The 21,263-nt window shown below is 53.8% G+C and overlaps 10 protein-coding genes across 10 annotated transcripts; 6 read left to right on the top strand and 4 right to left on the bottom strand.

Annotated features, from left to right (window-relative positions):
* Nucleotides 1-640: 640 nt before the first annotated feature.
* On the top strand, nucleotides 641-2,377 carry ASPBRDRAFT_119289 (uncharacterized protein; the record flags this gene model as incomplete). The annotated part of the gene is made up of 6 exons (XM_067617240.1): nucleotides 641-764; nucleotides 824-981; nucleotides 1,037-1,233; nucleotides 1,297-1,449; nucleotides 1,502-1,781; nucleotides 1,838-2,377. 6 exons carry the CDS (start codon nucleotides 641-643, stop codon nucleotides 2,375-2,377), a joined length of 1,452 nt encoding a protein of 483 aa, XP_067481388.1.
* A 236-nt stretch (nucleotides 2,378-2,613) lies between these two features.
* On the bottom strand, nucleotides 2,614-4,927 carry ASPBRDRAFT_52307 (uncharacterized protein; the record flags this gene model as incomplete). Its single annotated transcript, XM_067626875.1, has 2 exons — nucleotides 2,614-2,627; nucleotides 2,683-4,927. The coding sequence occupies 2 exons, from the start codon at nucleotides 4,925-4,927 to the stop codon at nucleotides 2,614-2,616; spliced, it is 2,259 nt and encodes a 752-aa protein (XP_067481387.1).
* Nucleotides 4,928-5,896: 969 nt separating this feature from the next.
* ASPBRDRAFT_52306 (uncharacterized protein) lies at nucleotides 5,897-7,743 on the bottom strand (the record flags this gene model as incomplete). The annotated part of the gene is made up of 8 exons (XM_067626874.1): nucleotides 5,897-6,090; nucleotides 6,169-6,328; nucleotides 6,383-6,494; nucleotides 6,549-6,630; nucleotides 6,678-6,776; nucleotides 6,825-7,233; nucleotides 7,285-7,551; nucleotides 7,603-7,743. 8 exons carry the CDS (start codon nucleotides 7,741-7,743, stop codon nucleotides 5,897-5,899), a joined length of 1,464 nt encoding a protein of 487 aa, XP_067481386.1.
* Nucleotides 7,744-8,181: 438 nt separating this feature from the next.
* Nucleotides 8,182-9,809, top strand: ASPBRDRAFT_192873 (uncharacterized protein; the record flags this gene model as incomplete). Its single annotated transcript, XM_067620539.1, has 3 exons — nucleotides 8,182-8,666; nucleotides 8,718-9,086; nucleotides 9,137-9,809. The coding sequence occupies 3 exons, from the start codon at nucleotides 8,182-8,184 to the stop codon at nucleotides 9,807-9,809; spliced, it is 1,527 nt and encodes a 508-aa protein (XP_067481385.1).
* Nucleotides 9,810-10,436: 627 nt separating this feature from the next.
* ASPBRDRAFT_27182 (phosphoesterase superfamily protein) lies at nucleotides 10,437-11,857 on the bottom strand (the record flags this gene model as incomplete). Its single annotated transcript, XM_067622340.1, has 2 exons — nucleotides 10,437-11,237; nucleotides 11,294-11,857. The coding sequence occupies 2 exons, from the start codon at nucleotides 11,855-11,857 to the stop codon at nucleotides 10,437-10,439; spliced, it is 1,365 nt and encodes a 454-aa protein (XP_067481384.1).
* Nucleotides 11,858-12,996: 1,139 nt separating this feature from the next.
* Nucleotides 12,997-14,518, top strand: ASPBRDRAFT_438299 (asparaginase). The gene is made up of 3 exons (XM_067625068.1): nucleotides 12,997-13,031; nucleotides 13,098-13,307; nucleotides 13,418-14,518. Exons 2-3 carry the CDS (start codon nucleotides 13,139-13,141, stop codon nucleotides 14,458-14,460), a joined length of 1,212 nt encoding a protein of 403 aa, XP_067481383.1. The 5' UTR covers nucleotides 12,997-13,031; nucleotides 13,098-13,138; the 3' UTR covers nucleotides 14,461-14,518.
* Nucleotides 14,519-15,110: 592 nt separating this feature from the next.
* Nucleotides 15,111-16,571, top strand: ASPBRDRAFT_170981 (asparaginase ahrA). Its single transcript, XM_067619699.1, has 3 exons — nucleotides 15,111-15,417; nucleotides 15,472-16,172; nucleotides 16,230-16,571. Exons 1-3 carry the CDS (start codon nucleotides 15,252-15,254, stop codon nucleotides 16,497-16,499), a joined length of 1,137 nt encoding a protein of 378 aa, XP_067481382.1. The 5' UTR covers nucleotides 15,111-15,251; the 3' UTR covers nucleotides 16,500-16,571.
* Nucleotides 16,572-17,554: 983 nt separating this feature from the next.
* ASPBRDRAFT_204306 (uncharacterized protein) lies at nucleotides 17,555-19,122 on the top strand (the record flags this gene model as incomplete). Its single annotated transcript, XM_067621706.1, has 3 exons — nucleotides 17,555-17,623; nucleotides 17,683-18,472; nucleotides 18,533-19,122. 3 exons carry the CDS (start codon nucleotides 17,555-17,557, stop codon nucleotides 18,976-18,978), a joined length of 1,305 nt encoding a protein of 434 aa, XP_067481381.1. The 3' UTR covers nucleotides 18,979-19,122.
* An 87-nt stretch (nucleotides 19,123-19,209) lies between these two features.
* On the top strand, nucleotides 19,210-19,786 carry ASPBRDRAFT_204305 (uncharacterized protein; the record flags this gene model as incomplete). The annotated part of the gene is made up of 3 exons (XM_067621705.1): nucleotides 19,210-19,214; nucleotides 19,262-19,606; nucleotides 19,654-19,786. The coding sequence occupies 3 exons, from the start codon at nucleotides 19,210-19,212 to the stop codon at nucleotides 19,751-19,753; spliced, it is 450 nt and encodes a 149-aa protein (XP_067481380.1). The 3' UTR covers nucleotides 19,754-19,786.
* A 50-nt stretch (nucleotides 19,787-19,836) lies between these two features.
* ASPBRDRAFT_145890 (uncharacterized protein) lies at nucleotides 19,837-20,942 on the bottom strand. The gene is made up of 2 exons (XM_067619251.1): nucleotides 20,719-20,942; nucleotides 19,837-20,670 (listed from the first exon to the last, which is right to left on the bottom strand). The coding sequence occupies exons 1-2, from the start codon at nucleotides 20,905-20,907 to the stop codon at nucleotides 19,966-19,968; spliced, it is 894 nt and encodes a 297-aa protein (XP_067481379.1). The 5' UTR covers nucleotides 20,908-20,942; the 3' UTR covers nucleotides 19,837-19,965.
* Nucleotides 20,943-21,263: the final 321 nt, after the last annotated feature.

Raw genomic sequence — 21,263 nt, 5'->3', positions numbered from 1 at the left:
TGTACAACGATAGAACGGTTGAATGCTTATCCGCGACATGGATAAAGGGTATATGCACCTATATACGCGATACCGTGCTGGAGGGAGGCATATAGGATGTCGATGTCAAAGCTAATGCATCTCGGGCACTCTGTATAAGCATCTGGACACTCCGTTTGGGCATGATCGAAGCCTTTGAAAGTCATCTGGGGAAGCTGACACGCCCCCACTCGAGCCCGGGTAGATCCAGGACATGGTCTGATGCTGATATGCCGATACGAAGACCCGGAACAAGTCCGGGGGCCAGTGCCAGTCTCGCCAACTCCAGACTGGGGGAGGATATCCGCTCCTTTCCCGCCTGTGGAGACCCCGCACTGACGGTGGAAGATGATGGTTGCTTGGCATCTGGGGTACAGCAGTCGACTGCAGCTGGGGAGCAATATAAAACCGATGATGGTATGGTCTTCGAAGGAGATCGAATTCTGCTTCCTACTTGTCCTCTTCTGTCGGTACCATCTTGCCCATCCACCGGCCTACTCAATATTCGTTCTTGTCATCCCCGCTTCACTAGGTCCAAGCATCCTCTTGCGGCTTGGGTTCTAGATATTGTCCGATATCGGCTGTTGTAGCCCCGGCAGTACTCAACACGTAGTCCGGCAGCATGGCCGAGGTTGACACCAAAGCATCATCTCGTCATGTCGAGTCCACCGGGAAGCCATTGGACGTGGTGGACGAGTCGTTCGAGGGTTTGACTCCTGAGGAGGAACGGGACCTGGAGAAGCGCCGTAAGTCTATACTTGCTTCCATCTTACGACGGTGACTGTATGATGCTGACCGCAGGCAGTGGTGCGCAAGATTGATCTGCATCTGATTTCTTCGTTGTTCCTACTGTTCATTTTCAACATCCTGGACCGCTCCAACATCGCCAATGCCCGTCTGGGAGGTCTGCAGGAAGACCTAGGCCTGTCGGACACGCAATACCAAACGGCGGTAGCCATCATGGTATGTCAAGTTCCAACCTCCGAGATGCGAATTAGTGCTGATCATTGATGCAAAGTTTGTCGGCTATCTGCTAGGCCAGGTGCCAAGTAATATTCTGTTGACCCGTCTAAAACCCTCCCGCTACATCCCAGCAGCCATCTTCATCTGGGGAGGGATTTCGATCTGTATGGCGGCAGCGCAGAATTTCGCTGGCATCATGTGCGTGCGTGTATTCCTCGGGTTCGCCGAGTCACCGTTCTTTCCCGGGGCTTTGTAGGTACCCTTCCTGAACCCTGATGACCCAGCCAACGGATACTGACTTGCCAACCCAATTAGACTACTGATAAGTTCCTGGTATAAGCCGTCTGAGATCGCTGTGCGAGTAGCCGTCGTGTATTGTGGAAATACCATCGCCAACGGGTTTGGCAGCATGTTCGCCGCGGGCGTCATGAGTGGACTGAACGGCAAGGGCGGGCTGGAAGGCTGGAGGTTAGTGACCCCTGGTATATTCTGGGCGTATAACTAATATTTGCGCGCACAGGTGGCTGTTCATCATTGAAGGGGCTGGCACAATGGTGGCCGGCCTGCTCGCCGTCGTACTCCTCCCGGACTTTCCGCGCTCTGGACAGCGGAAATGGCTATCGGAGCAGGAGCAGCGCTTTGCCGAATGGCGTCTTGCCCGCGCCGCAAATGATGAAGTCGATGAGAATGGATCCATCCGTGAGGCCTTGCGGGATGCGTTCCTGGATCCCAAGGCCTGGATGTTAATTTTGATCCAAGTCTGCCAGCTCACGTCTCAAAGCTGGACATATTTCTTCCCCGTAAGCAAATATTATGTTTTCTCCTTACTATCGTCGTTTGCCACTAACATCATCAGACCATTGTCAAAACATTGGGGTTCAGCAACATCATCACGCTGCTGATCACAGCTCCGGTCTACGTCTTTGGCTTCATCACCGCCCTGGGCAATTCCTTCATCGCCAATCGAACGAGCAAGCGCGCAGTTCTGATCGCATGGCCTCTAATCGTGGACATCGTGGGAAACGTCATGGTCATCTCCTCGCGCGCCACTGCGGTCAGGTACATCGGAATGTTCTTGATGTGCGCGGGCTCGTATTCTGCGTTCAACGTCGTTCAAGCCTGGATTGCGAGTACGATTCCCCGGACGCGCACCAAGCGGGCCATTGTGTACGCTTTGGTCAACCTGTTCGGCAACTCGTCCAATATATACGGCTCCTATTTCTTTCCCACATCCGATTCACCACAGTACCGGCCTGGTGGAATCACCCTTTCAGCGTTTGCTGCAGCCGGAATCGTCCTAACAGGGCTGCTGGCGTTATATCTCCATACACTCAACGTGAAGGCACAAAGAGCGGAGGACGAGGACGGACAGATTCGTTACAAGTATATCTGGTAATTTGCAGCTGAGCATGTGAGAAATCGGGGTGAAAATTAATGGCAGCATCCCAACTTTCAGACTTTTCAACGTTCTTCTGACTGAGTAAGCCGGTCTCTTCCTAGCTCTTACGTAGGCATCATTCCCGGAGATGTTGTACAACAACATAAAGGGACTCCCTAGGGGTCGGTGGGTTCAGATCTCGTAGTTGACGGTTTCTGGCTCCGTCGCGGGCCGGAGTCTGTATCTAATCCGTATCAGCCAGGATATGCTGAGTCTATTAGCACTTATTGATCGCCTCCATCGACTGCAGAATGGCAACTTACTGATCGGTAGGCTTTCCAACTGTGGCCAGAAGTCAAGAGCCACGTTTTCGCCCATGACGAATGTGTCCAAAAGGGATTGGGTCCTCGGGTCGAGCAATCCTGGATCAACAGCAGGATCCAGTCCAGTGAATATGGTCGGCAGCCCGTTCAAATCAGCGTCATAATCTCCGACCGCGGTGGGTCCTGCATGCTGCTCACGGCGACCCGGCTCACCTCCCTCCTCGGCGGATCGACGGATCGATTCAGAAACGGTGCGGGATAACTCAATCGGCTCCGTAGCTTGGGTGTCGTCGGTTTCCAGCATCGGGGACCCCAGGCGGGCCAGCTCGTGTCGCAGACCCTGCAGAATGACACTGTATTTCCAAGAAGGGGCGTTGCGAGCTGTTGCGTCGGCGAGGTGTGTCACTGCTGTCTCAGACAACCGATACAACGTAGATTCGTCTATATCCGCATGCAAGGCACTGTCCGGGCTCGCGGCAAAGTTAAGAGTCACAGATGGCAAACGATTGCGTCGGACCTGGATCAGGTATAGATAAATGATCGATAGAGCATTGAATGCGACGTATTGTGAGTACCAGAATGCTGGGAACAACTCATCCTCACGCACGAAACTAAGGATCAGTTCTATCGCATCTCGCGCTGCGGTGAGACAGAGATGCAGGTGGTATCGATAACTGCGTCGGTGTTCGGGCCACATTTCCCCGTAGTCCCGCAGTAAGAGAGGTCGTGTAATAAACATCAAGGCATGATGGCGAGCCAGCTGCAAAACAGTCAGCTGGCGCCGAAACACCGGAACCAAGCTACTGGGCTGGATGACCCCGGAGAGAAATGGAGGCAGTTCCGCTTGCCATCGTGCGATCTTGTCACACAGGCCTCTGATGGTGTCAACCTCCGCTCGGTCGGCGAGACCTGTGAGAACGTAAGGTTCCTTGGCCGCCTGGGTGAGGATCTGCGCCAATACGGCATGAAAGACCGGCGCGTCCATCACACAATCGCGTCTTGACGATCGCTTTTCCCGCCTCGTCAGGTCTTCGTCGTTGACGCGTGTGGGAAGGTCTTCATCCAAGTCTTCGTCATGCCACAGTCGTGGTCGACCCAGAATTACACTGAGGTACTTGTCCAGGGTGTAAGAGCACCATACAAGGCGCCGTTGACACTCCTGCTGCACCAAGTCCTCTTGTTCTTCATGGTGCCTCCTCGACCGTCTGTTGTGCAGACCCAGGGCCATCATTAGCTGGACCGTTGTGCCAAACACAAACCACGCCTTCTGTGCGCGAGAGGAGCTTAGCAGATAAAGCACCATCAAGAAACGAGCCTGCACCGAGGCCAGGGTAGGGGCACCCGTCTCGAGCGACAGCAGATGCTCTGCCTGTGCGTAGTATAGCTCGCTCTTGCGCCAGCCATCCTCATCAGCATCCCTCATACGCCCGTCCTCGTCGACCCGAAACATGGCTGCAGTACTCAGTAGCAAGAGGATGATAGCTTGGGATGCTTCATCGAGCTGGCTGCCGATTCCATGGCCCTCCGAACTATTCTCGTACAAGCGTTGTACCAGGGCATGGAGCGTAGGCTGATGGAGCACGCGGTAGGTCGGCGCCGCAAACTCGAAATAACGGCGGATTAAGCTTTTGGCCTTGGCCTGGTCTGGCCAGACAAAATCCGATAGCTGAACCTCGGGAACTACACGATCACCGTGGGAGAAGATGGAGACGGTTGCTGAGGCATCGGGCTCCTGTGCAGGGGCAATGGAACTCGACGGAGTGGCATGTAAGTCTTCCACGACTCGACCAAGGAATGAATGTGCTGAGCTGGGGCCCCAGTAGTGACCGTCTGCTGAGTCTCGTCGAGCAGATGCATCAAGGATAGCAGACTGAATGGCACCTGGCCCCGATGCAGGGCTGATTTGCAAGCCTGGCCGTGAATATCCGGCAGCTGAACGAAGTACAGGGGACGAATGCTGGGGCCGGATGACACCAGGAGCCGGGTCTGGGTTGCTACATGAGTCGCCGTCCTCCCGCAGTGGGCGATGGTGCTTAGGACGCGATGAAGAGGGAGGAGGGCTCAGCGCCACCCCCCGATTGTAGGCGGAGTCGTAGGTGCATGCCAAGTGACGGCGGGAGCAGGGACCACAGGGGATGTTGCCCGTACAGGCCTTCTTTTTGGCCTTGCACGCATCACAGGCGCGGGTTACCTTTCGGATCTTTCGCGCGCGTGTGGCGGGTGAAGGCTCCTCGCTGGCCGTCATTTTCCGCTTGCTGTTGCGGAGTTCCGCACACAGCTTGACGGGCGGATGTAGGTAGAGTCACACCGAAGCCCACGCATATGCCCCTTCGAATTGAACAGTTGGATGCTGCAGCTCATCTGCTTGCCTGTAGGATACTCCAGTGGACTAACTGACTGACTGTTACTGACAGGAAATCCGGTCCCGCGATTGAATCCGCCGCTTGTTCTTTCTCCGCCGCCATTTTCCGCTAATCATCAGCTGACTCGGAGCTGACTCATTATAGAAACGCGTGGGGTGGTTGCAGAGACTCCGTCGGAAAACAATTGAGGGCATTGGTTTCTGAGCAGTAGAGTATAATAATCAGCCAAGAGTATCCATTGGAAGGAGTAGTAGCATTTAGAATAACTACTCTTAGAGAAATACTAGTAAATGTACTAGTAGTGGTTCTGTCCGCCCGTGGATGAATGATAGTGCCAGGTGTAGGAGTAGCAGATTGGTACTATATATTTTGGAGGAGAGAGAGTTGGTCATTACTAGTACTCATACTAGTAGTAGTAAACGCAAAGTAGTGAATGACGGCTCGAGAGCTCCTGACTACTACTACATGGCATCAAATGTGCGCAGATGCCATTGGTAGAGTAACAAATCATGAAAGACCTCTGAAGTGGTTGTTCCTGGGTCAATTGCTCCAAATGACTGGCAGTAACTACTAACAATCTAACAGATGGAGGGAAGCCGACCGGGAAGCCATCGGGTCCCGTGCGAGAGATGCCTGAGGCTCCGCACTATCTCAACTGCCTTCGCGTCCTCCGCGTCCTCCGCGTCCTCCGCATCCTCCACATCCTCCACATCCCCCGAGTTGGGGAGCAACAACAAAAACCAACACCATCTCCTCGCCTCGTCTGCATCAATTTTAAACTACTTCTTGACTCTTTTCGAACCTCGTTTCCTACGAGTCCCCATATTGCATGTGTTACCCGCAATGGACGCTCAAGGATCCCAAGGCCCCTGCGCCCGGCGACCGGTCAACAACTCGGCCTCCCCATCCTCCCGCACCAGAAAGATGTCCTCGTGCCGCACCCCGAATCGATCCACCAGATACACTCCAGGTTCCGAGGTGAACGTCATCCCGGCTTGAAGGAGAGTCGCATGGTTACCCTTGTTCAGATAGGGGCTTTCATGAGCTAGATAATTCGAGACATCAGCATGAGTCTGACCCGCCGAACAAACCTCCTTCCCCCACACGGACCCAGGAAACTCACCTTTGATTCCAATCCCGTGCCCAACACGATGGGTGAAGGCCTCCCCATATCCACCGTCCGTGATCACCTTCCGAGCCGCGATGTCGACGCTGGCAGCACTGGCGTTGACCTGGAACTGCCCAATGGATTGGGTTTGAGCTTCAAAAACAATGTCCCACACCTATAGCGGTCAATCAATATATCTCGCTTGCGCATGTGGTGAATCGCGACTTACATCCAACTTCTCTCTCAAACGTGCTGAGACGGGCATATCCGGTGTCGGTGGATCAAGGAACGGAGGGAAGAATGTGCGACAGATGTCCGACGAATACCCCAGAAGATGGGCGCTTGCATCGGTCAGCAGCAGCAACGGCGAGGAGCGATCCTGCGTATAAGCTCACCCGACGTCAATTAAAACAAATGTTTCCGGCTCAAGCACCTTCGAACCATTGGTGCCTCCATGTGGGTTCGCGGCATTCTCGTCTACCTCCACGGTCAACCTCGCACTTTTGCAGCGGTAGGACACATACCAAACAAGACAATGTCGAAGAATGGCTCCAACCCAGCCGAGCGAAGGGTATTGTCCAGAACATTAGCGATCTCACTCTCGGTGAGACCGGGGTACAAACCTAGTGAGAGTCAGCCTGTCCGAGCGCGACCGAGTTGGGATCACGAACATTTCCGCATCTGCCGTACGGCTTCCACAGTCCCGGTGTTCACAGCGCGCAAAATTCCCACTTCGCTGTCGGATTTAATCTGCCGGACTCGCTCCACTTCTCCCCCCAGCCCGACGATGTCGAATCCCGAGTGACCGAGACCCCGTTGGATAAAGTCCCTCATCTCCTCATCCACCATGAGTCGAGGTGTCCGATCCAGGGCGGAGAAGATGACCGACTTTTTCAGTGTGTCGTAGGGGTTCCAATGTTCCTCCCAAGGAATGATCTCGATCGGCTCGAGAAACGGCATGTTCAGTAGTCGGGCTCGCTCAGCCTCGAACGACGGGGCTAGGAACGTCGTCTTTGCGGTAACCAAGCCCGACGAGTGACGATAAGGCTGCACCACCATAAGAAAGGGGCGTTCCTCCGGCTAGCAGAATCAGTACACATATGCTGGTGTTCTGGGGAGAAGAGCGCTGACCTCCCACACCTCCCATTCCGGCTGGCTCACGTTGGCATAGTATTTGAACGTATACCCTGGCTCCACGACAAAGGCGTCCGCCCCATCAGCGATCAGAGCCCTCGCGAGGCGGTTGCGGCGCTCATCGAACTCCTCAACTGTGATGGGTGCAGCAGTATCCAAAAAGTAGTACCCGGTCTCTCGCAGATTCTCAATTGAACATTTCTCGAAGGCATGATATCGCGAAACCGATGAGGGTTGCTCGATGGGGCGGAAGAGCGACAGGCTCTGCCTTGGAGTCAGATCCCGCCGTTACTCCTGCCCGCGAAACATACTTACTGGGAAGAGCGTGTAGATGCTAAGCAGCAGTAGACCAGCGCCGGTAACGAAGTGCAGAATAGTCTTCCGGTGGTGATGCGGTGATTGACGAAGTAGCGGCCTTTCCGCCAACGGCAGAGACTCAATCTGCTTGTCCAGCATGGTTGCTGCCGACATTGAGGAGAATGTGAAAGTAACTTGGATTTCAGACGATGGATTTATCGCCGTGCTTCTGCAGGAGTCGGAGGAGATCCGAGCGCCTGCAGGACTTGGTAAAGAGGGGAAGATGCGCCGAAGGATTCGAGCTGGAGGTTCCCCGCCTGGCTGGATTCTTCTATGATTGGATTCTCTGGCGATGCCCTTGCGAATTGTAGCTTATCGGCAAATATCGCGGTTGGTCCGCATCCAGGCCGCGTTTCCTTGGGCTTATCAGAGACGTTGGCCAGTCTCTTGCGGGAACAGGAAGCTCGGATCGGCCGACACACGGGACAGATAGCCAGGGCCAGCAGAGATAAATACACGCACCTCGTCATGGCGGGGCTTTCTAGGTTCAGATAACTGTTATTATAGGCTTCAGGAAGACGCAAGTTGACCGCTGAGATGGCTCACAAAGAGGGTCGAGACGCGGTACAAGCGGCGGAAACAGCTCCGCCTGCCAAACAGACCCAAGTGCAGGTATCACCAGAGGCCGTTGAAGATGTCGCTCCGGACCAAGGCCGTCGAAAGACCTCAAAACTCTCCGTCTTGCTGATGATTGTATTCTCCGGTCTGGCCATTGGCTCCGACGGTTTCAACGCATCCATCATCGGCAACCTTGAGCTAGTTATGGAAGTCATCTACCCAAAGGCCCTCACCACGGCTGTCGCATCGCGTCTGTCCAACGCCTTCATGGTAGGTATGATCATAGGCATGTTGTCCTTCGGATACGTGTCCGATAAACTGGGCCGTAAGACCGGCGCCGTCTTGACCACCGTCATCCTGGTTCTAGGGATCGCTTTGAGCGCCGGTGCGAGCGGAACGGATCGAGATGGGATGTTTTGGATGTTGATTATCGCCAGAGGAATCGCTGGTGTGGGCGCGGGTGGGTGAGTTCGACTATCCCAAGCAATTCTAAGCTGTGACTTAATCATCTCCAGGGAGTATCCGGTCGCCGGGGCTGGTGCTGCAGAAGCGACCGACGAGGATTCGGCCGTCCGGAACAAACGCGGGTTTATATTTGCCATGATTGCAGACCTGTCGGCTTCCCTTGGGTTCGCATTTGGTGCCCTGGTTCCTCTGCTGCTGCTGCTCTGCTTTCACCAAGAGGTCCGTCACTACGAAGCCGTCTGGCGGATTTCCCTCGCGCTGGGTGTGATCCCTCCGCTCTCGATCTTCTGGTTCCGGTACCGCATGGCCGTCAGCTCGGCCTATCGCAAGAGTGCGATGCAGAAGCAAGCCGTGCCCTACTGGTTGGCCCTGAAGCGATATTGGCGTCCGTTGCTGGGCACCTGCGGGTCTTGGTTCATGTGGGTAGTTGAGTCCACGTTGTTGGTTGTGGTTCTAATACAAATGCTAGTTATAACTACATCTCGTACCCCTTTGGGCTGTTTTCATCCACTATTGTCGATCGCGTGAACCCGAGCTCCTCCCTTGCGCTGACCATGGCCTGGGGCACCCTCATCAACTGTTTCTACATCCCCGGGGCATTCATCGGGGGCTTCCTGTCCGACCGGATTGGGCGACGGCGGACCATGGCGCTCGGGTACTTTCTCCAGGCCGCGCTGGGTTTTATCCTGGGTGGCGCGCTGGGCCCTATACAAAACTCGCTGCCCCTCTTCATCGTGCTCTATGGCGTCTTCCTGACATTGGGAGAGGTGGGTCCCGGATCGACGATTGTCGTGACGGCCAGTGAAAGCTTCCCAACGGCGATTCGCGGGCACGCCGTGGGGTTTGCTGCGGCGTGGAGCAAGGCGGGGGCAGCCATCGGCACAGCGGTCTTCAAGCCTATCTTGGCCAGCTGGGGAGACGATGAGTTTCGCGGCACGCAGGCGGTGTTTCTCATTGGCTCGGGGTTCGCCGTTCTTGGGGGGTTACTGGCGTGGTTTGTATTTCAGGATACGGATCACGCGCTGGACAATGAGGATCAGGCGTGGAAGGACTATTTGGCTGCCAATGGCTATGGGGGTGTGCAGTGGGGCGTTGCAGATGGCTCAAATCATGAGCTGGAATCGAAGGCAGTGCAGATGTAGCCTTGAGGTTGCTGCTGGTAGGAGTCAAAGTAGTGTAACACGTTATATGTCTTCTAGCGCCTCAATCATCGAAACCTCGTATGCTTTAACTTTAGAGCTTGGCCGCATACCTTACTTCATGCAGTACGAAGGAGTCCCATTGGATACCGAATGCCTGCTCATAACCTCGAGCACATGGATGACCATTCAAGACGCAGAGGCTCTAATTAGCTCCATGCAGAGAGTGAATAGGTCAGGTTAGGCCATCTACATTATTCGCACAGCAAATAGCCAATGGTGCAAGCACAGGACACTCTGCATCCCAAGGACTAATACGCAAGACACGAGATGTATCAACCATGTTTTGATACATTAAACAAGCACAAAGCAGCCACTGGATAGCAATCACCATGCCACACATATCTATCAACGTCTGCAAGTCCATTCAATCCCTAATAGACCGTCACTTTCTACACCTCACTATATCCTACAACATCCAAGGATAGAGATGAACATATTACAATGTTTATATTGCATTATCATCACTCATACACACTATATCCTATGTAATTCCCAACACAGCTCCCATTCTAACCCTAACTTTCCCTTTATAAATCCCCTTTAAAAACATCTACCACATGCTATCATCTACTTCCGAAACGCCACCGGACTCGGCAACGCCGTCGGGGTATTATCCCGGGCGTGCGTCTGCACCAGATGTCCAAAAGACGGGGCATACTCCACCCTGGGGGTGAAGGGGTCAAAGTCCCAGAGGTAGCCCAGGGTGCGCAGGATCGAGGAAGCGGAGTACGAGACGGACTCGCCGGTGACGCTGGTGCCCTTTTGTTCGACGTAGCCCTTGCCGACCCAGGGGGAGATCAGGAGGGTGGGGATGCGTCCGCCGAGACGGTTGAAGGTGAAGGTGTAGTCTTCGCCCGATGGGGTGGTCGCGGTGTAGGTGAGATTGTCGGGCCGGGGGGCCAGGGGTGGGGGCACGTGGTCGTGGAAACCGCCGGTTTCGTCGAAGCTCAGGATGAAGAGGGTTTCGTTCCATTGGGGCCCCGCGCGGAGGGAGTCGTAGACGTTCTTGATGAGCTTCTCGCCGTCGGAGATGAGTCCGCTGGGGTGCATGGAGTTGGTGCCCACGCCGCAGCAGGAGGGGTTGATGTAGCTGAATTCGGGGAGGGCGCCGGCCGCAGCGTCGGTGTAGAATTGCTCCAGGGCCTTGACCTTGTTGGTGTTGTTGGAGGTGTAGGTCCAGTTGTAGAATTCGGCATCCGGGCCCGTGCCCCCGGCCGTGTCCCAGTAGTTGATCCACGAGTGGCCGGTCTCGGTCAGCTGCTGGAAGATGGACCGCTGGGGGAAGACGTGGTTGTCGAAACCCTCGTCGTTGGTGCCGTGGCCGTAGGAAGTACCCGAGGTGAGAGCAGCCCGGTTAGGGTTGGTGGGCTGGATGAGTTAGCAGGTTGCCATTAGGTTATAGTGGATTTGTGAGAGGGACATACGCCAGGCACATCCGAGTGCCAGTGGTTGAAAACGACATAGTTCTGCACCAGCGAGGTGAGCACCGGCACCTGCTGCTCGGTGTAGTAGTTCATGACCTGCGTGGAGAGCTCGGTGCGGTTGGCATCGGCGCTGTACAGACGCAGCTGCTCCGTGACGAACCCCTGCTGGGAAGGGGTCAAGTTGCCCTGCGCGATGGCCGCATTGTCGGGGGTGAAGGTGCCGTAGAACTCGATGTTGTTGCCATAGACGGCGTGATCGGGATCATCGGTGACCGAGTCGTAGTCTCGGGCCGCACTGCAGACGGTGCCCTGAGAGAGATCGGTGATGTTGTACGGGTTGCAGAAGGGGCCGTTGTTGATGGGGTTCTCCAAGCCCTTGATGGTCTGCCCTCCCAGCAGATTGTCCAGGGAGCGGTTCTCCATGACCAGCACCACGACATTCTTGATCTTGGACTTGAGGTTTTGAATGGCCGAGTCGGAGTGCGCCTTATGGCTGGGGTTGGCAGGGATGGCCGAGGCCGCGGCAGCAAAGGCCAGGAGGCCAACCAGTGCACTGGGATGCATGGTGAGTAGTGTACAATCTTTGGAAGTACAGAATAAAATTGAGGCAGATTGCAGTACCCTGGTGAGGATAGCCATGATCCGATGGTCGAGGGAGCCTTCTTATACCATCGTCAGGGGGTAACCGGAGCTGTCACTTGGACAGCTTCTCTCCTCCCTTCCCTTGCATGGTCTGCACGTGGTGGTGTCAACTGGTCGAGAAAACACCTTCCTCTTTGGATATACTCTTAGCGAGCAGTCCTGGTGGTTAAGCGAGCCATTCGCATGGACTCCATTATTCACCTTCCCGTCCCATCGACAGGCACACGAAGCACGGTGCATCTCCAATGGCATTGATCTGCAGGGGCACGAGGGGACACTTCGGAGAGTATTTGCAAAGGGTCCTCCCCACATCTGGGGTGGTACATTGGGAATACTTGCACAGAGTCTGGCCGAGGCTTGTCCGACCTTGTTCTTCTCCTCTCTGCAACGGCACGATCGTCGGGGATCGACAGCCCCCGTGCGTGGTCACTTTCCAGTGATTGGCTGGTAGACCGCCATCGTGTGGAATGGCGACATGCCAAGCAGTCAGGCCAGAAGCCATTCGGTACTTTGAGCCGGGCTACTACTACTAGCAGGAGAGGGAAGCGAGTGTAACCAGAGTGCATCATTCTATAACTTGATGGGAGAATGGTAACTACACTTGGGGCATCCCGTGGACGAGAAAAGCTCCGAAGCAACCCGGCGGTCGGTACCTTCCGGCCCGCTCCGATACGAGAGCAGAACAGGAACAGGAAGGAGATAATTGTAGTGAAAGCTATTGTTAGTGAGGACATGAAAAGAACCGAAGAATATCGATTAATCCTACTTGTACACTATACTGGCATTGAATGGTTCAGTAGTGTATATAACTATATGTTAAAATGATAATACTAGTACTAGTCCTCGCATCGTCACCCCAGCATGCACTGCAATTCTGAACATCGATGGTAAAATAGTCATCATAGCATTTGAGAGGAGAAAGCAGACAAAACTAGAATATTGTATAGTACCCAAATCTAGTCTCTTCGTTGGCAGAAGAAAATATACCTTTTCAGGCAGCTAGGCCACAAGGCGGAAATAATAGGACGCCTGACTGCCTTACCGCCTCAGGCCGCCATCACATTCCCGACCGTGTCTGGAGTTGATTTCTACAGAAGTACTCCCGCACCATGGTATCTTTTCACTCTGTTTCGATCTCTGATTCGAAGATGTTGTGTTTTAGGTTGATGCTACTGCCTCACAAACACACCGATCCCATCTACTATGGGATATCGCAAGATGAACGAACATTTCTGTCATCCTCCACCTTTTTCTGTCTCCATCGCATCCGCGCACCGCATTGGGAATAGCTCCCCATCCTCATCGTCCACCATGAAGAAAAGGACCCAGAACGAAGAGACAACAACCAGGCCCCAGGAAGGCCCCTATAAAAGTCTGACTTGCTGAAAAATGGCGACTGCGTTAACTCTTCCTATGTACCTCATCTCATATCATACAACATGACCGTTCCTCCCAACCTGTCTTCTAACGATTCCGCCCCAGGCTACGTGGTGACCCATCGCGGCAGCGTCGTGGAGAATCGACACCAAGTGCACGCCGCCGTCACCGATGCCACAGGCCGCCTTCTATACGCCGTGGGCAATCCCACGCGAATCACTCTCGCCCGCTCGGCCGCCAAACCCGCCCAAGCCCTGGCGGTCGTGGAAACCGGCGCCCTCGAGCAGTTCGACTTTGACGAGGCGGATCTGGCGCTGATGTGCGCCTCCCACAGCAGCGAAGATCGCCATCTTGCCCGTGCCCATGCCATGCTGCGCAAGGCTAACCTGCAAGAAGAGGACTTGCGTTGTGGAGGTCATGCGGCGCTGTCGGAGACGGTCAATCGAGCTTGGATCAAGCGGGATTGGACGCCGACAGCCATCGCCAACAATTGTTCGGGCAAGCATGCCGGCATGCTCGCCGGTGCTAAAGCTTTGGGAGCCTCGACTGCAGATTACCACTGCATCGCCCATCCCCTCCAGCAGCGGGTGACGCACGCCGTTGAGGAGTTGGCAGGCTTGCCCGCGGATCGTGTCCAGTGGGCCATTGACGGCTGTAATCTGCCGGCCCCGGCATTGCCCCTGCAGCATCTGGCTAGCATGTACGCCAGTATCGCCAATGCCGCTGATGCAGCTCCTTCGGGTCACTCGTCTTCCCGAACGCAGGCCCTCGGTCGCATCTTTCGCGCCATGGCGGGTCATCCGGAACTGGTGGGGGGAGAGGGTCGGTTCTGCACCATGTTGATGCAGGCATTTGAGGGGGCTTTAATTGGGAAGGTGGGAGCGGACGGCTGTTATGCCATCGGGGTGCGTGCATCAGACTCCACGCGACAACTGGGGATCAGCGGCGCGTTGGGTATCGCGGTCAAGATTGAGGATGGCAATCGAGAGATCCTCTATGCAGCCGTGGTGGAGATCCTGCGCCAACTCCAGATCAGCAGCCCTGTACAACTGCAGGCGCTGGGGGCGTTTCATCAACCGGAGATCTATAACACTGCTGGAGTGGTGACAGGGCACACGTCGCACCAATTTAAAGTCACCTCGGTATAGTCGATGATCGTATGGCAGCATGACGGGTAGAACTGTGGAGATGAAGGCTACGCAGGAAGGGTCAGGTTGTGGAAACCACTATAACTACTATCTACTGTCAACTAGTGGAATCAAAGTCAAGGGGTACGAGGTTTGAAAATATGACCCTCAACTACTAGAGCCATATAGTAGTTTTCAGCTAGGAGCACTAGTGATACTGGTACTATTTCTAGAATAAACACGCTGCTAGCAAGTAATATTGTACTACTACGAGCTACCAGCTGCCTTGATAATATATGTCTGTTGCATCATGCAAACGCCAGTGTCAAATCAGGTAGAATGACAATCTACGGTGAACGCGATTTCAAATGTTCTGAATTGAAGCCTGGGACCTTGATGACAAACAACAAGATAAGATGACATATTGCCGGGCTGTCATCATGGGTGAAGATAACTGCTTCTAGAAGGATTATGGAGAATTGTCTCATTGCATCGGGTGGACCTTCCCGGCCGTTGGGCTTATCGGGACCGATATCGGGGCCAAGCCCATTATCAATCAACATCCTCGTTATCAGTTTCCACTTACTAGTCATGGACCCTGACTTCTTCTAGCAGATAGTCTGCCATGTCGACTCCACGTGGAGAAACTCTGATAAGAAACACGATAGCAAGTCTCCACAACCCAAGAACATCTCCAACTGCAATCACTGCAGATTCCGGATACACCCGGGAATCATGGGGTATAAATGCTGGAAAGTAGGCAAGATGAACAGTATAGTAACAGCCAATCTACCATCTGATCAGTCTGCATCATGCCTCTCAAGCCTATCCTCGTCTCGGCCTTGGCTACTCTCGCCTCGGCCTCTCCGCTGCTCTACTCCCGGGATACCAATGAGACCTTTGTCTTTACCAATGCCAATGGTCTCAACTTTACCCAGATGAACACGACCCTGCCGAATGTGACTATCTTCGCAACGGGTGGGTTGATTGACTATGATTCCAGCGCTCTGCTCAATAGCTAACTGCATTCAGGAGGTACCATCGCTGGCTCCGACTCCAGCTCCACCGCTACGACCGGCTACACCTCCGGGGCCGTCGGGGTACTCTCCCTCATCGATGCCGTCCCGTCCATGCTGGACGTGGCCAACGTGGCCGGAGTGCAGGTCGCCAACGTGGGCAGCGAGGACATCACCTCGGATATCTTGATCTCCATGTCTAAGAAGCTGAACCGCGTCGTGTGCGACGACCCGACCATGGCCGGCGCCGTCATCACCCACGGCACCGACACCCTCGAGGAAACCGCCTTCTTCCTGGACGCCACCGTCAACTGCGGCAAGCCGATTGTCATCGTGGGTGCCATGCGTCCGTCCACGGCCATCTCGGCGGACGGGCCCTTCAACCTGCTCGAAGCCGTGACGGTGGCGGCCTCGTCGTCGGCGCGCGATCGTGGTGCCATGGTGGTCATGAATGATCGCATTGCCTCGGCCTACTATGTGACCAAGACCAATGCCAACACGATGGACACCTTCAAGGCCATGGAGATGGGCTTTCTGGGCGAGATGATCTCCAACACGCCGTTCTTCTTCTATCCCCCTGTCAAGCCTACCGGTAAGGTGGCTTTTGACATTGCCAATGTGACGGAGATTCCCCGCGTGGATATCCTGTTCTCGTATGAGGATATGCACAACGATACTCTGTACAATGCCATCTCCAGTGGTGCCGAAGGTATTGTGGTAAGTGTGATGATCTGAGAATCTCCTGGAAGTAGGGATGATTGCTGACGAGATTAGATTGCCGGGGCTGGTGCTGGCGGCGTGACGACCTCCTTCAACGAGGCCATCGAGGATGTCATCAACCGGCTGGAGATCCCCGTCGTGCAGAGTATGCGCACGGTGAATGGGGAGGTGCCGCTGTCGGACGTGAGCAGCGACACGGCCACTCACATTGCTAGCGGATATCTGAACCCCCAGAAGTCGCGCATTCTGCTGGGATTATTGCTCTCCCAGGGGAAGAATATCACTGAGATTGCCGACGTGTTTGCTCTGGGGACGGATGCATAGGTTGATACGACGTTTGTGTATGATAATAATGATCAGATAGAATAATCAAGATAATTCAATAGTAGAATGATTGTTTTTTATGAGCGAAGAATTCAAACTGTTGTTCAGGGCTTCATAGGTAAATCTAAGTCTTATCTATTCGCCCCCTCGTATTTAAGGTGTCGGACATGCAGGGTCATTGCACCTAAAAAATCCGAGGAAAGACTGATACGAGCGAGCAAAGTCATTCCTGTCACGGCGGGATATTATGTCTATTGACGGTAGTTGTTTGTGTCGAGGAGGTAGATTAAGGTCTGACTGTCTTAATCGCATGCACAAGACATCCAGTGACGAATCAAATCCTGCCAATGGTTCTTGACAACTCACGGATGCATTGTGCTTGCCATTGTGTAGTGGTAGAGTTTCCTGTGGTACAACCATCTCCTCTGCATCGAGTCCATCTAGACATCTCGCTCGGTATTCGGGGACGTGAGACCGTTCTAATGAACATGTGTGGAATAGAAGAAGGTTACGATGAGGAATGTGGTAAGCTGGGGACATTTTTATGGCGCAGGAAGAAAGGTAAGGTAGAATGAGTCGATTACATTCGAGAGAAGCAGCATTAATCCACCTGCTTACCATCCAGACGAGCTTCACCGAAGTGTGCATAAGACAGCCGATCAGGCGTGACAGGTCATAAGGCACGAGGTCCAATTAGACAGTTATCCGCGGACCCTGAGGGATGCAGATCTTCCATCGATTGCCATTCCTCTAGTGCCATTGGATTCCCAAGTCTCATCCATGCAAGTAAGATTTTGGAGGACTCCCTGGCACACCGAAGCTCGAGTATTCACAACTTTATCCTGCTTATCATAGACCGTATGGATCATCTTACTGGCCCCATTCTGCGTGGGACGCCTGATTGCCACTCGAGGCCGCTTTCAGTAATCCGACCCTGCTGGTAGAGGGGGTGATGATGAAGTTGGTACTTTATTTAAGGACTGAGGAAATGTCCCTGCTCGGTCATCTTTGCGAGTTATTGACTAGTGCAATCATCCCTATAGCAGACAGTCGCCATGGAGCGAGGAAAGACCGGCTTCCGCACGGTCGCAGAACCGCATCCAACACATCTCGTCGAGGGAGGGGTAGGCGAGACTATCTATTTTACTAGTTGTCCTACATCTACTGATTCGTGCGTATGTAGAATCTAAATGAGACAGTGACGGTAGACGATCTTCGCCGCGCGGTGCCCGAGTACTGCTTCACGCCATCGCTGTTCTGGTCGTTCTTCTACCTGTTTCGTGATTTGGTATACTCGGGCATCCTCCTGACCGCGCTGTATCAGCTGCTACAAACCAGCGCCGTGCAAAATTCGTCACTGCTCTACTATCTCACGGTCAATGTATACGGGATCTGTCAAGGCATTGTTTGGACGGGCCTCTGGGTGATTGCACACGACTGCGGCCATAGCGGCTTCTCACGCTGGAGTGTACTGAACGACAGTGTCGGATTCATGCTGCACTCCTGCCTGCTTGCCCCCTATTTCTCGTGGAAGTCAACCCATCGACGACACCATATCTACGCAAATCACATTGAAAAGGATCTGAACTATGTGCCGCCGCTGCGCCAGTCCTACGCCGACAAGATCGGCCAGGCCGTCGAGGTGCTCGAGGAGATCGGACAGGATGCACCGGTGGTCCTCTTCCTCCGCATTCTGCTGCAGCAGACCATCGGTTGGAACTGGTATATCCTGACCAATATTACCTGCCCTCCAACAGCGGTCCCCAAGAAGGGCATGTCGATGTGGCGCCACAGTCATTTTGATCCCCAGGGAGCATTGTTCTATCCCTCCGAGTGGCTGTCCATCGTGCTGTCGGATTTGGGCTGCTTGGCTGTGATTGCTGGCCTGTATCAGCTTTACCTGCGGTTTGGCTCGTTCGAGACGCTCTTTTGGGTTTATATTGTGCCGTGGACATGGGTGAACCACTGGATTGGTATGTGCCTCCGCTTTGTTCCTGGCAAATCAGGACACTGTCTGACGAGCTACTGAGTAGTAATGATCACGTATCTGCATCATACCCATCCATCCATGCCAAAATATACCCCTGAATCGTGGAACTTCTTGCGTGGCGCGACCGCAACGATGGACCGCGACTTTGGCATCATTGGGACGCATTTCTTCCATCATATCTCGACCGACCACGTCACTCATCATTTGTTCTCGCGCATCCCACACTACTACAGCCCGGTAGCAAGCCAGGCAATCATCCCGCTGCTGGGTCGGCACTACCACGGACGGGGTGATTTCAATTACCAGGAACTCCAGACGGCTTTTAGTCGGTGTCAGTGGGTGGAGGAGGACCCTGGAAAGGACGTCGCTTTTGGCTTACGGGCTGCTGAGTCGTTGGACGACAAAGATAGGAAGAACACAGGGCTGTGGTATCGCGGAGGACGCAGTCCTTTGCCGGAGTATAAAATGCGCGAGGCCAAATCCTTCTGAAGACCAAGGCTGGGACCCATGGTAGATTCTGGGAGGAACCTAGACTATGCTAGGTCATACTGATTTCATTTCATGGGCTGCTTGCCTCATATTGTCTGCCCAGTCTCGCTTGTTTTCTGTAAATAAATGAATGCCTGCCAAGTCTTCACCCGTAATACTCACGATTCTGTGGCCATTACCAACCGAAGACAACCCCTTGATATCTAGAAAGAATCTAACACCAAGTTCACTATGGGGTAAGTCCATGGTACCGATGGGATCAGCTTGAATCTCACATTGGCAGATATACCCACTACTACGGCGTCCGCGACACCCACAGCACGGAGTGGGTAACCGCCTGGCCCCAGCTCGTCCGCGATGCTCAGCGCGTGCTCGATGCGACTGACATCCCCTTGTCCGGTCCAACCGACGATCCAAGAGATGACGAAGTCACACCGCCTGTGGTCGATGAGATGGACGGAATCGACATCAACGGTGTGGCAAAAGATTCTCATGATCGTCTAATCATTCAGCCTCGGACAATCAGGAAATTTGAATTCGTGAAGACGGCTCGCAAGCCATACGATACGGTGGTGGGCTGTATCCTGCTGCGCGCCCATGTGTTGGCCCCGAAACAGTTTCTTCTAAGGTAGGGCACATCCTCGACTGATGTGAGACACTGCTGATATGTGCCAGTTCCGATGGGTACTGGTATGAATGGAAGCTGGCCCGGGAGCTGTACGAGTCTCTCTGGCCAGATGAGCCCCTGGAGTCGCCATTCCCGGATGAAGAATAGCAGAGTGAAGTGAATAAGACAGAATGTTCTGCAGCAGATGGAAAATCGACTACAGTTAATACAGTTACGAGGATCCACGGACTCTGGCCGTCGCTCGTGAAATGAAAATCTCTGTATTCTATCACTTTCCAGAAAATCATATACTTATAATCGGGTAAAAGAATCCAGTACACGTCTATCTATATCAGCCAACAAGCAGCTCCCAGTCACCATCAGTCTCCCAGCCAGATATCTCCAGTCGAAGGCACACCCACAATCCACGACTGGTTGAAGTACTTCTGGAGGACCTTCTGCGCATACGTCTGATCATCCACGCAGTAATCCCCCCCAGTCGGTCCGATATGTGGACAGTGCAGGGCGGGATCATACTGCACCATGTGCTCATGAACCTCCCGACACAACAGGGTATTCCGACCCAGCTCGTAGTCCTTGCCGAGCGGGATCGCCGTAGTCAGGAAGTCATAACAAGCCGTATTGTTATCATATTGCTGGTTGGCTCCAGTGCAGTATTGATCATGCGTTGCGCAGATAGTCGTGGCAAGAAGCTGGGTCAATGCCGCCGTAGCCTCGCTGGTGGTGCCGTTGATGGACGCAGCCAGCGTCTCCACCAGGGTATCCAGCAGAAACCCGAACCAGCGGAAAGTGGCATCATATTGCACGATCTGTCCGTTGGAATCCCACATGATCCACGTGTCAATGGTGACTGGTATCAACAGGTTGCCAAATGAGGTGGCGTTGAATGTTACGACGGTGGTTGCGGATGCGATGTTCCCCTGGGCTATGAACTGCACGATGCTGTAGTCAACGGGCACTCCGACTAAGCTGACGTGATCAGGGTCGGAGAATAGTCCGAAGATATATTCTGTGTTTAATTCGCTGCCGTTAAACACCCGGGTGATGTCGACTCGTCCTTGTACCTGTAGGTGTCAGCGATGCGGTGAGGGAAACTGGACTCGGTGACGTACATCCGGGGTAAATAGGGTCGAATTGATCGCCTCCATTTGCTCGACATTGGCAGGATATAAGAAGTTATCCCAGAAGGTTGTTTCAAGCTTCCAAAGCTCCTCGACTGTATAATTCGGCGAGTCGGATCTTCCCAATGCCTGGGGGAGGCACAATAACCCGGCCGAAATGGCCGTCCACCAGAAATGCATGATGATCAGGATATAGATTTGGATGATTTTTTTTTGAATAATCAGAAATAGCTATCGGTCATCTTCGTCGTCGAAGGATTAAATACCGACTGGTGAAAATGTCAGGTGGATGCCAAGCGCAGGCTTGTTCGTGAGGAATGTTGGTATGCAGAGAGGCCAATCATGCGACGTGAATCGAGTCATCATGAGAGGAGCAAGTCGCATCCACATGTTCCGTGGTATGCCTAACTATACATCTCATTGGAGATCTTAGAATTCAGCTTTCCAGCCCTGCTATGGGAGTCATTACTCGTATTTCATTCTGGCCTGCCCAGACATCACCTGGACTGGTCTTGGGGTCTACGTAAGCAGGCTGA

Source organism: Aspergillus brasiliensis, assembly GCF_001889945.1.
Source record: "Aspergillus brasiliensis CBS 101740 unplaced genomic scaffold ASPBRscaffold_3, whole genome shotgun sequence".
NCBI classification, from domain to species: domain Eukaryota; kingdom Fungi; phylum Ascomycota; class Eurotiomycetes; order Eurotiales; family Aspergillaceae; genus Aspergillus; species Aspergillus brasiliensis.
This window is presented reverse-complemented; position numbering and strand designations above follow the sequence as displayed.

Bases quoted from the DNA above. Each gene is read 5' to 3' on its own strand.
- ASPBRDRAFT_438299 (XM_067625068.1), top strand. From the start codon at position 13,139: ATGGGATATCGCAAGATGAACGAACATTTCTGTCATCCTCCACCTTTT. The intron at 13,308-13,417 runs GTCTGACTTGCT...ATTCCGCCCCAG, and splicing joins CCAGGAAGGCCCCTATAAAA to GCTACGTGGTGACCCATCGC.
- ASPBRDRAFT_170981 (XM_067619699.1), top strand. From the start codon at position 15,252: ATGCCTCTCAAGCCTATCCTCGTCTCGGCCTTGGCTACTCTCGCCTCG. The intron at 15,418-15,471 runs GTGGGTTGATTG...AACTGCATTCAG, and splicing joins TGTGACTATCTTCGCAACGG to GAGGTACCATCGCTGGCTCC. The intron at 16,173-16,229 runs GTAAGTGTGATG...TGACGAGATTAG, and splicing joins GTGGTGCCGAAGGTATTGTG to ATTGCCGGGGCTGGTGCTGG.
- ASPBRDRAFT_145890 (XM_067619251.1), bottom strand. From the start codon at position 20,907: ATGCATTTCTGGTGGACGGCCATTTCGGCCGGGTTATTGTGCCTCCCC. The intron at 20,671-20,718 runs GTACGTCACCGA...TGACACCTACAG, and splicing joins CGACCCTATTTACCCCGGAT to GTACAAGGACGAGTCGACAT.